At 40.4% G+C, this 14,199-nt stretch overlaps 1 protein-coding gene across 15 annotated transcripts in view; it reads left to right on the top strand.

Annotated features, from left to right (window-relative positions):
* The window catches only part of DAB1 (DAB adaptor protein 1), a 425,811-nt gene that overhangs the window by 308,523 nt on the left and 103,089 nt on the right, over positions 1 to 14,199 (top strand). For 9 of the 15 annotated variants that reach the window (XM_071750034.1, XM_071750035.1, XM_071750030.1 and 6 more), the window contains exons 1-2: positions 7,023 to 7,109; positions 13,975 to 14,174. In XM_071750034.1, the coding sequence (XP_071606135.1) occupies positions 14,108 to 14,174 (67 nt within the window). In that variant the 5' untranslated portion in view covers positions 7,023 to 7,109; positions 13,975 to 14,107. Of the gene's footprint in view, positions 1 to 7,019; positions 7,110 to 13,974; positions 14,175 to 14,199 lie in introns of those variants that run through there. The other 6 variants (XM_071750042.1, XM_071750032.1, XM_071750039.1 and 3 more) reach the window with 2 other exon arrangements.

Raw genomic sequence — 14,199 nt, forward strand, 5'->3', positions numbered from 1 at the left:
TACTGCAGGAGTAGGTGCTGAAAAGAATGCAGCTTGCAAGCTGAGTTCAAGCAGACCCAGCAATATGGTTGTGGCACACCCGTGTTGCCTCTTGTTCCCCTTGTGTTATTTCATTAAAAATTAGCATTCCAGAGGCAAGAACATCAGTAGAGAAATGCTAAATTTAACATGGTCCAGATGGAAGATAACTAAATGCAAGGCTGAGTGTGCAGTAACTTTTTTTCCTTTGTGAAAAAGAAGAGGTCTGTGCTGGACCATCAAAATGAGGATTTCCTGATGCAGGCAGGCACTGTCTGTGGGAAACTCGGTTGCTTGGTGAGAAAAGGAGGAGGAGGAGGGAGGATTTGATGCCTGAGGGCAGCAGGATGAGGTCTTGCAGACTGAGCTGTCTGTATCATGGCTTTTGGTGTGTGGCATGCGAGCTGTCAGCTCCAGTTTCCACTTTGGTTTGGATTGGTGAAGTTTATAAGAATCTAAAATGAGGATTCAGAAGAAGAGATGTCAGGCAACTTGAACAGCGTTTGATGTTACCAAATATCATTCTAATTAAACAAAAATGCCTTGTCAGTAACCAAAATAGCAAAAGCTCTGCAAAATGACCTAAAATACCGTGGAAATTCTTTTAAGAAGCATTAGTTTTGTTACCAATTTTATTGTTGTGTTTTCTGCTATTGCAATGTGGATTTCTTTGAATAGTTTACCTGAGTTAGGGCATTAAATAGCTTGAATTGTAGCTTCTGTGTACCTATGGACCAGAAGTACAAAGTTTTTTCTGCAACTGTGGTTGGAAAGAAATAAAAATCTTAGAACCATAGTATGCAAAAGAAGCAATGTTTTTAGTCAGTGAACTGACTAAACAGTGATCTTTTTTTAACTGATCTGTTACCGTGTCCATAGTGTTTGTTTTGGTTTTTTTAATTTTTTATTTTACTTTATTGTTAGGCACTGTTCTTTACTGTTATGATTTCCAGTGTAATAATCATTAATCTGCCCTTCTTACCAGTTCTTTAGAAAAAAGATTTGAGGATGCAGCCCAGTGTGCACATTTAAAAAAACAAAGCAAATAAAAAAACCAAAACTACAGAAGCAAAACCACAAAAAACCACCTCTATGCTCTTATTAAAATTAACTAAAAATATTGTGTAACTTGGATTTATTTTTTTTTTTAACTGAAGGAATTCACTGTTGCTGATACTGCAGAAAGGCTTTGCAAGAGGAGGGCAATCAAGGAGGGATAATTAGAGTTACTATTTAAATATGCAGCAAGCAAAAAGCTTATCTGGAAAGCAGAGTGAAGTTCTACCAGCATAAGACTAATGTAAGAATGATTTTCAAGCAGTAAAATCACATCTCCCTGACTTTGTAAGTACTAAATAATAAGCAATATTGAATAATGGAGAGTGTAATAGGCTGGGTGATAAAGGCAGTGGTATGTGATTTTAGCATTAGATCTTACCTAAAGGGGACAGATTGGTTTAACACTGATAGAGCTGAGCTGTGGGAGGATTACAGGTATTTGGAATGTGTGTGCAGGAAGAGATGAGAGTAATTGCTGGAGATAATCTCCTAGCAGTTATCTCAGGATAATGACATGAGGTTGGCAGAACCTCTGTTCTCAGGTTTTACTTCTAACAAATGGGTCTGAACGGCTCTGAAGGAAGGAGATGGGACTCTCACTGCTGGCATTATTTAAAGTTTGATGAGGAACAGAAAAATGTGCTGTTAAGAACAAATCCTCCTTGGCAGAGAAATGGCTAGGACAGTCTTCAAACTCTTAATCATCCCTGATGTTTGTAACTCTGTCATTATTTTTGTTAATTAACTTGACTGGGTAATGCAAACATCACATGTTTTCCAAAACTAATAGTGTTGTTGCTTGGTATTTAAATGTTGGTGGGACTGAAAAAAACTAAAGCAAACCAAAATATTAATCATAGAATCATAAATGTTAGGGGTTGGAAGGGACTTTGTGAGATCACTGAGTCCAACCCCCCTGCCAAAAAAGGATCACCCAGGGCAGAACATTTGGCATCCATTTGGGTTTTGGAAGTCTCCAGAGAAGGAGACTCCACAACCCCCCTGAGCAGCCTGTGCCACTTTTCTTTAAACCCATTACTCCTTTTCCTGTTACTGGGCACCCCCAAAAAGAGATTGGGCTCATCCTCTGGACACCCACCCCTCAGATATCTGTGGACCCCCTCTCAGCCTTTTTTTCCTCCAGGCTGAGCAGCCCCAGTTCTCAGTCTTTCTTCACAGGAGAGATGTTCAAGTCCCTTAATTCTCCTCATGGCTCTCCCTGGGGCTCTCTCCAGTAGATCCTTTTCTCTCTTGGACTGGGGAGCCCAAAACTGCATCCAGTATTCCAGGTATGGAATTCCAGGGCAGAGCAGTGGGGGAGGAGGCACATGGGTGATAACTTCACTGAACACATATATCCCAAAAGCTTGAGCTGGACATCATCTGCAGCCTCATCACACTGTGCTGAGAGCATCTCTGATATAAAAATTTGGGTAATTTGGGCATCAGGAGGCAGCTCCCAAAGAGGTGCTGGGAACACTGGTTCAGGAGCTGGTGTTCATCCCTGGTTCCAAGCTCAAGGGTACCTGGGTGCCCTGCTCAAAGGAGAAAGAGCTGAGGATCTCTCATTTCAGCTGCCAGGGCCCTTTCCTGAAGCCAGGGGTGCTTAACCCAATGGTCCTGGCTGCCTTCCAAGTAGAGTAATTAAATTCTACATTACGAAATTCCTTTTCATTTTAATTGGATTGGGTATTCTTCACCTTTTGGCTTTAAACTTGGCTGGCTAAACAACTTAAGGATTTCATTATAGCAGAGTCTTTATTTCAGATTAGGTTATATTATCCCTGAATATCTGTTGTTTAAGAGTACCAGGTGTTTGCAGAGGGCAGTGGAAAAGGGAAATCAACATTTTACTTATATTTTGACTGATTTTCTTTGCTGTACCAATGTGCACTCATTGGATGCACTCATTGAACCTCCTTCCAGGTTGCTCTCTCAACTTACAAGTCTTGTTGACACTTAACCAAAGTTTATAAAAAGATTTTAGATCTCTGTGCGTACAACTTCCATCTCATTTATGGAGTCAGTGAAATATCTGGGGCATCACTGGAAGTTTCAGTCTGCAGTGTGTATTTAAATGTTCAGCTGATCACTAAGGTTGCTTTGTACTTTGCAGAAGCAAGCTTGTAAACAAGGAAATCTGTGCTATGTCTCCTCTAAAACACCATTTCTAGTGCCAGGAAGTTCTGTTCAGGTACTGGAGCCTCCATAATTGATTTTTCAGCATATGCCATTTCACAGCATATTAAAACCCAGGTTGCATTGTCAACATCTACTGTGATTCTGCAGGAATTTTAATTAAAGTATGGGGATAGCCACAAGACATGAAATGATGAGTAAAGAGGGGGTTTAAATCTGAGAAATTAATTTTTGGGTAGCACAAATCTTTGAAATGGATAAAATTCAGGTTAGTTCACTGAATGGTTCACCTGGCCCTACTGAGATCTACATTTGGAACTTGCCAGCACCACTGGCCTGTAATCAGGATATTTTTTGCCCTGCCTGCAATGGAATTATATTAGTCAATTCACATTAGCCAAGTCTGTATTCTGTGTCTGGTTGGATTTAGTTGTACTCTGCTGATGTTAGGGCTCTGTTTGGCTTTTTGTTTGACCTGGATATGTGCATCTTAGTGCTGTCAATCTTATGTTGCTCAGTGAACTCCTGCTACTGAAAATCCAAGGTCCATAGCTCTTTATTAAATTATTGAGTAGGTTTTATGCTGTTGTAATATTTGCCTTGAAGCATTAGGACTTCTTTTCCCTAGAAAAAAAAATGGTACAGGATTCTGTTGGATTTTCTTAACCTCTCTGACAGCTCTTGAAAGAAGAAAAAAGGAACAGCATGACATCAAGGCGTGTATTTGTGGGGAACTCTTTTATATATATTTTTATTTATATATATATATAGTAGTATTAACAATACATCTGTCTTTTTTTTTTTTTTTTTAACTAAGGATATATTTCATGTAATAATTGCACAGAACCCTTTTAAAGAAGGAGGATCCCACCTGTGTTCCAGACTATAAAAGTGCTTCCTGCAGCATTCTCTTTCTCTGCATTAATTCTAGAGAGCTGCTCCACACTTCCAGAAACCCTTTTTGTTGTGCACTTGATTTTTGTTGGTATGCAAGGGGGGAGAGGAAAACCAGCATCCTGGCTTTCATCCTTCTGGATGAGGATTAATGGTGACCACAGCTGCAGAATAATGCAGATCTTAGAGCTGCTGGGGGTGGGAAGGGGGAAGGGGAGAGCAAAGGACATGGTTCTGTCTTGCCTTCCCCTTGCCTCTTCTGCCCTCTGATGCACTGTGTCTAAAAGAGGAGCTGCAAGGAGAAGAAAATGGGTTCCTTCCATTGTCTTAGGGGATCTCCTGGTGTTTCAGCTTCTTCTTTCTGTGCCAGAAGCTTTCCTTGATTCATGGGATGACAGGGCTCAGCACTCTTGGCTGGATGAGAGCAGTTCCTGGAAATAAAGGCCCAGGTTTGCCGCTCCCCCAGCTGCTTTTTTTTTTTAAATAATTTGTTTTTCATTCCTCTTATGTTTTTTTTTTTCCTGTAATCATAAGGAATGCATTCAATTTACCAATTCAATTTAGGTAGAGACAGGCAGTTTTTGCATGGCTTACTTGTTCTCTTGATGGTGCATTAGGCAATGGGTGCTGAAAAGCTCCTGGCTCCAAGGTACACAGATTGACACAAATGATTTTTACTCCATCTCTGTAGATAGCCTCTAAATGCCTTGCAGGTCAGCTGGTTGGGTTTTTTTTTTAAATGGATAAAAGTATGCTAATTCCTTCAAGGAAAATCAGAAGGATTATGACATCTAGGAAGAAGAAACTGCCAGACAGCTCATGAGCAATATAACCAGGACTGACCCAAGAGCATATCTAAAGCTTCCGATAAAATTGCCTGAGGAGTCTGCCAAGAAGCCAGATGCTGCTGCTGGAAAAATACCTTCTGTAGCTTGGCATTTGTCCTGTAATTGCTTCCAAGAGAGAATAAACTGTAGCGTGACAGGAGAAGGTGAATGGCTCCTCACTGCATGCTGCTTGGGCACATTTTAAAAAATGTTTAGGAAATAAGCATGGTTTTGTCAGGCATTACCACTCTTGCAGCTCCTTGCACCCATTGAGCTGCTTATCAGCTCCCTATCCACATAATCAAGAATATTTTCTTTTTTTTTTTTTTGTTCCTGACATTTTAACCTGATCTGGCTTGATTATTTATTTATTTATTTGCATTTTTCTCTTAAATAATTCCTTTTACAGGATCCCTAGGCTGATCCCTTAGGCTTTGATTCTGTAAGTGCACAATGTGGTCATGCAGACCTCTTCAGCTGAATGGTTTTAGCAGTGTGGAGATCAATGTGTTTCCTGTATGGATCTTTCCTGTATGGATATTTCCTGTATGGAATGTTAAGGGGTATCAGGTGGTTTGGTTTTTGTTGCTGTTTGGGTTTTTTTCTGTTGTTTTGTTTTTTTCCTTGGGGTTTTTGTTGGTTTGTTTTTTTTTTTTTTGTTTTTTTTTTGGGGTGTTAAGTTTATTTTTTGCTTGTTTTTCGCCTATTACAGATCTTGCTGTGGGAAGGGTGCTGTCTTTTATTATTTAGAAACACTGCTGAGTCTTACCCATGAACAGAAATACATCAAGCCTGACTTTTTCTGGGAGGTGCTCCCTCCCTTTTACCATTCTTACTGTTACAAAGCAGAATCATTTGTGGAGCAGTGTATAACACCATCAGATACAAGGCACTGTGTTCACAAATGACATAAGAACAGACAAGTGAATGCAAGAAAATTATCCATGGGTTTGAAATTTTTCCACTAGTATCTTGTAGCCCTTCTCAAGTAGGTTTTGGGTTTGTTCAGAAATCTGCCTGCTGCCTTAGCAGTCATGTGGAATTACCTTCATGAGTGAGACAGCTGGTTTGAAGGCAGGAGTATTTAAATGGGCTTGTCAAAAATATTTCTGTAGCTAAAACTCATGTAGTAAACTACTTAAAATATTTGGCAGTCGTGGACAAAGACTGTAAAAATAATTTCTGCTTCTATCTGTAAATTCATCCTTATAATCCTAGAGAGCTTTTTGCTCTGCTCGTCAATGAACTTTGGTAGAAGCCTGGTGGTTGGGTTTGGTGTGTAATAAATCAAAAGTCTGTTTACAGTGAGATGAAGTCCTCTGATTAGTTTTCTGAAGACTTCACTGTCAGGGAGCAAGGGCTGAGTGCTGAAAAATGGCAGTGAATAAAGATCCTGGCACAGGGGGGGTTTTGTTGTTGTTGACAATAGGAAAGTTTGCTTTCCTTTGCTGTTCTGTCAGGAGGAATCCAGAAAATTGCAGGGCACGGTGTGTAAGTGAACTCCTGTGACTGAGGGAATCCCAAAGGGGGCTGGAAAAGTTGGTGCCAAATTCACATCCTTTCAGGGGGTCAGTATAAAGCATCACTTCAAGCTGGAGTTCAGATTTCAAAGTATTGCTTCAGTTGGATCCTGTGAAGTTATGGTGCTGTATTTCATTTAAAATGAAGGAGAGAGTAAGTCCCAGGTCAGTCTCACTTGCAGGCTTAAGGAAGTCATCTTGAAATTAAAAAGAGCAGAATTAAGATATTCCTGTAAAGGACAGGAGATGAATAAGTTGTGCCTTCAACTTTCCTTGCCACTTTAAAACATGCTGAGCTGTCCAGGATGGGAGACATTTAATTCCATAACCTTTTCTTCCAATTAGAAGGCACGGATTCTGATTGTGAGGAATTTGCATTTTAAATATAAAACGTGGTGTCTCTGTCATTGCTTTTACCTTCTCCCTGGTGATGTTCCTGACTTCATGCTTCTCCCTTTCCTTCGCTGTGATGATTGCACCACTGCTCTTTAGTAATCATTTAACAGCTCTAATTACAGAATCCTGTGATCCCAACTGTGTACTTTGTCCTTTTTCCCTTCTTAGTCTTCACTCGGTTTCTTTGGTGTCGAGAGGATTGCAAAAGAGCTCTTCTCCTGCTTTGCAAAAACTAAATTCCAAAGGCCCAGCTTTGGTAACGTATAGATTTGCATTTTCTTCTTGCTTTCAAGTTAATGGCATTGAATTTTAGACATGGAGGGGTTGGTTGCTCTGGTGCTGTTTACATCAGTCACGCTGCCATAGCTTCCCTGACACTAATGCAGAGACACCAGCATAAAATTGGTGTAACTCCAACTCCATTAAAATCAATGGAATTACGCCAGCATAAGTCAAATGCAAGGCTATTGATTTTGTGCCCCTGTGACTTTATTGACTTTAATGTGGAGGTGAGGCAGTTTTCTGCAGAGGGAACTCAGACCACAGTCAGACAGTGCCTGGGCAAGTGTGGGTTGTGAGGTTTGGTTCTTGTTTGTTCTTACACAGCGTTATCATAAGTTTTTTTTTCTTCTCCACTTCAAGGTCAGCAAAGTAGTAATCGAGGTATAGGAAAGCCTTGGGGTGACACAGTTCCTGCAGGAGAAGGATTTAGGTGATTCAGGTTCACTGGGAGCCCAGGGAATCTCCAGTCTAATCTTCAGGACTTTCCATGCTGGCTGGTAACATCACAGCCTCTTTATCAAAGGAATGATTTCAAGTTTTTAAGCTGGTTCTGTTCAGTGGCACTGCTCTTTTTTTTTTTTTTTTTTTTTTTTTTTTCATGCTAATAACCTGCAAAATTTTACAAACAGCACTTTGAGGGGAGTTTTGCATCCTGGAGCAGAAAAATATGCTTGAAGGAATGATGTGTGTTGTATTTACACTCCCAACTCTCAGAGGGGTTGTTACTGGTTTCCAGCTCTCCGAGCTGGAGTTGCATTTTCTGCTGCACAGGCAAAGGGGAAGCAAAACCAAGACTTGTTTCCTTCAAGGCTGCAAATGCATTTGTACAGCAGACCTGCATGGAATTAAAGGCATCCAGTGCTTCCTTGTCTGGTTTTTGTAATTGTAACTTCCAGGTGGATTTCTAGCCTTTCATTTTCTGTGGCAATAGACTGGGGGGTTGATTCTGTCCCTTCCAGCCTTTCAAGCCTCCTCTGAATGCTGCTCAGACTGCCTGGTGATGTTCCCAGGTGTATCCCTAGCTCAGAGAAGAGGCAAGGTGTTAACAGGACCCATGGAAGGGATGGTAAATGTTATTTTAGGGAGCTGAAGGTGATACCTGATTATTGGAAATCAGATTGAGACCTGCTAGAGGCACCACAACAGCCCTGGAATTACCCAGCAGAACAGGGGAGAGCAGCAAGCTTGGGTTCTCAGTTTGTTGTGTTTATTGTTTTCTTTATTAAGAAAAAAAAAGATCACAGAAAATCTTTTAAGAGGGTAAATTTCATGTTGAAAGCATTAAAGGAAAAAACTACAAATATTTTCCTACTAGCCTTCACTGGCTCAAGTCAGTTTTTCTTAAAAGTATTTGAATATCCTTCCTCTGAGAAATTATGAACTGACATCATGTAGCTTTTCCTGAATGTAAAATGACAGACTTTGAAAGTATATTTCAAAAATTCTGTCACAGTGAGGTCGATATGTTCTGGTTTGCCTTTGTCTCCAGAATGCTCTCCCCTATAATATAAAATAGAAACTGTAATATTAAAATGAAATGTTAGTAATTTCCCATTAAAAATGTTGATCAAATCAATTCATTCCTATGAAAAGCATCTTTTTAATCCAGTCAGCATTTTCTGTAGAGTAGAAAATTCACAGTAATTCTTGGGAATAATTGGAGAGGTGGAGTGTAGTATTTTCTACTACATGGAGGGATTTCCAGGAGGAATTTTAGTAATTATTCCTGCTGTCATTGGCACAGTAATAAACATCTTACTTTGGAAATATTTTATAGGTCAATTTTTTGGCAAGATGCTCTTCTAGTGGTAAATTAGCTTCAATGGTGCTATTTACACCAGCTGAGGAACTGGGTAGCATGCCTGAAAGATGCCCCAGAGATAGAGTAATGAAGCATATTGTAAACCACAATAAATTTAATAGAATGTGTTATTTGCCTTAGTTACATGTTCTTTTTTTTTTTTTTTTTAAAAAAAGAGCTTCTTGTTTTGGGGAGATAGGAGATATATTTTATAAATACAACTAAACAAACAGCAGCTATGTACAGTGGAAAATTAAATGTTATGGTTTGAGTACTAAATAGTTTTCTGACATCAAAAGAATTACCAAGGATGAATTGGGAAGGATCCTTCTGGTTTCTCACTGCAGGTGTGGTACAGACAGCAGAATAAAGCACATAAATCTCCTCCCTTTATATTAATACACAGAAAATCAGAGGTAGAGGGGAGCACTTGCTCATTTTTAGAGCAAGGAAAACAAAGTCTGAAATACAGAGATGGTTTGGAGTCTTTACAAGCCATGAGGCTTGGGGAGGCAGTGGGAGAAGTGGGGTCCTGGCTTTCAGAGGAGTGTGGGCAGGGATTCCTGGAGGAAAACCAGGCATGGGATTTTCCCACATCTGCTGGGGGAATGAGTTTGGGTGGGATCTCAGTTTGTGTGCAGGGAGCTTCCTTTCACCTTTCCAGCCTATACCAGCAAAGCAATTGCAGGAAAAAATTGCAGAGACAACTTTCCCTGTCTGCTTTTCTTTTCCTTCTCCTTTTCTCCTCTGTGTCAATATATTAAACTGCCTCTAAATCTTCCTCATTTTCTGCTTGTTGCTAATAGGCCTTATTAACTGAAATATTTCAGTGGGTTTTGGATCAGTCCCTTGGGTTTCAGTTTGGAATTAGTTCAGTGCCTTCTGTTAAAGATTCATACTCTGATACCAAGAAGCTTCCCCTGGGATGTTTGTGGGGCCTGACCATTAGGGAAATGAGCTGATGAGTAGAAAATAGTGTGAGCAGCTCCAAAGGATTTCATGGTCTCCTCTCTCAGGAGGGCCTAAAGGGCAGGGGTGGCCAGGATGAGTTTTTTCCCCATCTGTTCCTGTGTGGTCCCACTGAAGTTCTCTGTGTTAGGCTTCATGATCAGATGAGTTGATGAGTAACATCTTTATCCCTGGATAGCAGTCTGTTGTGCTTGAACTGTTTGCAGTTTGCTGGCATCACAGCACTTTAAGAATCATTTTATTTTGCCCTTTTAGTCTGTTTGGCCTGTGTTTAACACTTGCATAAGTCAGCCTGCCCTTACAGATGGGTGCTTTGGTTACATTGGGTGCTTTGGAGGAAAGGAAATGAATTGGAGGACTTCAGAGAGAGAAGAGCTAACACTGGCAGCTTGGGTTTTGTTTTAGCAAACCAAAGGTGTGGGAGATCCCATCCTCTTGTCAAATCCCATTTTGGGGCTGTGGAGGACTTAAATACCTAGGGAGTGCCAGGGCTTAGTTACAGGTCCTCTGTAGATTGCTTCTTTTTTTTTTTTTTTTTTTTTTTTTTTTTTAAGACTACTTTTCATTTACGTAAGCCAAGGGAAGCTGGTTTTGGGGTGGGGGGAACTTCTTAAGTTCTGAAGCCCTAAAGAAAATTAATAAATTTGTCTATTTTAAAGCCAGAGTAAGTATTGTGATCATCTGGCTGACCTCCTTCATAACTTGAACCACGGGAAGGCAACTGTTAACCCTTTCAAGAGCCTCCTGAAGCACGGTTGGGAAGACAAATTATTTGTGATAAATTGTTTTACAAATGCCTGGGAGAGGCTGGGGGAGTGTATGGCTAATTTCCCTGTGCATCAAAGCTCCAAACTGGTAATCCTGACTGCAAAGTGTATTTACAAAAAAAAAAATACTTATTCACTAAGGCTTTGGGTTTTATGCTGGTGTAAGAGTAACACAGAATGCAGGCTTAAGACTTCTCTTGGAATTAAAAACCAGTTAATTCCAGAATGCGCTGATTGTGTTCCTGCTGTAGGCACTTAATAAGGGACCAGAAAACAGTATTTTGTTCAAATGAAGAGCTCTGAATCCTCTTTAGGAAAAGCTGAGGCATGCACATAACACTGTAATAGCTGGAAGAGTCACAAGGCACCCAGGAAGATCATTAGAGTGGAGACATGTAAGATGATGGCTTTTTAAAATGTATTTTATTCTTCAATGCAGCCAACAAAATTTTGCCTTGTGAGCAGGGAGAGAGATATGGCAGAAGTGATCAAAGGCAATAGCATCCCATTGATAAAACACATGCTGCTGTACTTCCCACAGTTGGAAGAGCAGAGTATTTAACAACAGTGACCTAGATTAGAGGAGACAATAAAAGCTGTTGCAGTGAAGAGCAGATTGACTGCCATCCTCATCTGGGTAATAAACGGCTGAAATATGGACACTGTATGGAAGTTTACTAATGTAGCTTACATAAAGACCTGTACTTTTGGAGGAATTGTCTCTAGCAGCTTCAGTTTGAGCTATAGCTTGCACCTGACAGATGTTTATGTTCTCCTTTACAAAGACACCTCTTCCTTCATTCAAGGATCTATGAGCCTGTGGGAGTCTGACCTGATTAGGTTTTAAAGTAAATCAATACGTGAACCTGTCCAAAAATAGACATGCATTTATTTTAAAATATATTACTCCGTGGGGTAGCCTCCAGGGGATATAGCTTTTCAGGAGACTTTCAAGTGAGATAGCAGTCATATGTTGTTATTTTTAAATATTCAGTGCCATTCAGATGCTGTTATTTCAGCTGTCCTGTTGAAAGTAGCTAACAACAGGAGATGACATTCTTGGTGCTTTGTACCCACAGTCTTCTAAGAAAGTAAAACTTGCTTGACTCTTTACCCTGGGGGAATATTTTATTTCTTTTTAAACTTATATTTTTTATTTTTAATACATGGACCTGTTCTAAGGGTTTCCCTTTTGTTGAGTGTTTCGTGGTCGGGCTTCCTGTGAAGTGAGGCAGTTAACCTTTAGGTAAATCAAAATCCAAATTCCAGAAAAATAAACTGTCAGTCCAGCTGTGACTTGTGAGATGCTTTCAATAAGTTCCACTGAGCTGTAAAGACTGATGCATCCCCACTGTGCTGTAAAACAAGATATTATGGAATTGGGTTGTGTGGAGGGGGAGGGGAAGGAGTTGGGGGACATCTGTTCTCTGCAGCGCTTCCCTCCCTCCCTCTCTGCTGGGGGGATGTGAAGCATAAGTGAGGAGCAGCTCCACTGATGCTCAGGGGTGAGGTGGTTCCCCTACAGCAGAGGGAATGCACTGGTCTGTACTGGGGGCCAGCAGCCCCAGCACCTGGTGTCCCATCTTTGGGGTAGAAACATCTCCCTGTCCGTGGAATTGGGCCTTTGGATCCTGAGCGACTGTCAGGCTGGGGGCTGTTAGCTTCTTGTTCCTTTTCTCTCTTTGATCACCCTTCATTTGCTTTGTCCTTTCCTACTGTTTTCCTAACTCAGTGTTAAATCAAAATGCTCTGATCTGACTCAGGTGTTCCAAGAAGGTGTATTCAGCAAGCAACTTGGATTCTGAAGTTGCTTCATTCTTCCCCCTCCTTGCCGTGCAGCACTCACTGAGACTTCAGAGAGGAAGAACAGGGAATTTTGTATTTCAGAATCAGTTCAGCAGATTTTGAAAAGCTATCTTTGAATATCCTCTAATACACACACAGACTTGAAGAGCTTATTAAAGAAAGCCCCTGACACACTTCAGCAATATTAAATCACTTCAGACAGTGCATGGCAGTGTAATGTTACTGAAGCATTTAAAAATTGTTAAAAGAGCCTGGATTTGAAAGTACTAGAGGATTCTCAGCCTTTTACTGTGAAAAGTGATTTAAACTGTCATAATTATTTCAGTAGTCATAGTGTATTGCTTTTTTAAATTACAGAGAAAGAACATTAGTAAATAAATGTAACTGTTAATCTCTGGCCAGCTAACCATCTGATATGCTGGGTTAATTTCTTTATTAAATGCTTGTTTAATAACTGGGCAGCTGTTCAGACTGGGCAGATGGACCTGAGTGTAATTGTGCTAATAATGAGCACGTCTTCACAAAAAGAAAGAGAAAAAGAAGATGTGGTTAGTGAGGAGGGAACATCATGACAAATGGCATCAGGACAGTGTGGTCCTCTCCCTTCCTCAGACTGCCTGAAGTAGGTGGCTCATCCTTCAAAGCAAGAAGGGCCAGCAGGAAGAATTGGAGTGATGGTTTCTTCTTTGCTTGGTTATTTATTCTATGGCTCCACAGCCTCTACCTCCCCAGCCCTTCCAGCTTCCCCCCTTCTGCTTCTCCACTGGGTTTCTGCTCTTGGGGAGCATTTTTCTGGTGCATTTCTGGATCCCCCCAACAAATCCACATTATGGCAAACTGCAGCTCTCTCCCTGGCCATTAACTTTTTGCCTCATGTACAGTTTCCACAAAATACAAATGGGCTAGGATGGTGTAAGATTTAATTAAATGTATTTTCAGAGTTCTCTGTAAGCAGGAGCTGCTGGATGGGTGTTAAGAATTACAGCTTTGTTTACATGGAGGCAGATTCCTTTGTGCTGGAAACATTATCATAAGCAAGAAGAGTGGTGAAGTATAACCTCAGTATAATGAGCAATGAATACCTTCTCCTTTTTTCTCTGTTTCAGTAGGAGAATAATGAAAGCTTTGAAAGAGCCTTTGAGGAGCCAAAATCTGAAATTCGTGTCTAGCAATACGATTTTTTTTTGCTCTTGGTGACATTTCCAGCTACTTCCCACATTGTAGTCTTTGTCTTCCAGCTGCTGGTTCTTCTGTACATCCTGTCTGATGTCTCTGATATCTCAGATAGGTCAGAACATCTTAAACAGAACTAGATTACAGTGTTTAAAGATCTAAAATTGCTGACAGTTGACTATGTGGACTGAGAACTTCACAGGTTTCTTCCTCAGCAAACTTGCAGTGGCTTTCTTTGCTTTTGTTTGTTTGTTTTTCTTTTTTTTAATTGATGTTTTAAACTCAGAAAATGACCATTACTTTTTGTTTCCTTCTTTTAACAGCACTGGAAAGGAGTCAATGAGATGAACTGTTTGGGCTATAGTATCTGAAAGGCTAAATTATTCTCTTGAAGAGACATTCTAAATGAGCCTGACCCAGATCCTGGATCTGTGTGAAGAGGACTAAGGATATAGGATGTCAACTGAGACAGAACTTCAAGTGGCTGTTAAAACCAGCACAAAGAAAGACTCCAAAAAGAAAGGTAGTGACTCATTTCTCTTTACTCT

The sequence above is a fragment of the Heliangelus exortis genome, chromosome 8 (genome assembly GCF_036169615.1).
Source record: "Heliangelus exortis chromosome 8, bHelExo1.hap1, whole genome shotgun sequence".
Taxonomy (NCBI): domain Eukaryota; kingdom Metazoa; phylum Chordata; class Aves; order Apodiformes; family Trochilidae; genus Heliangelus; species Heliangelus exortis.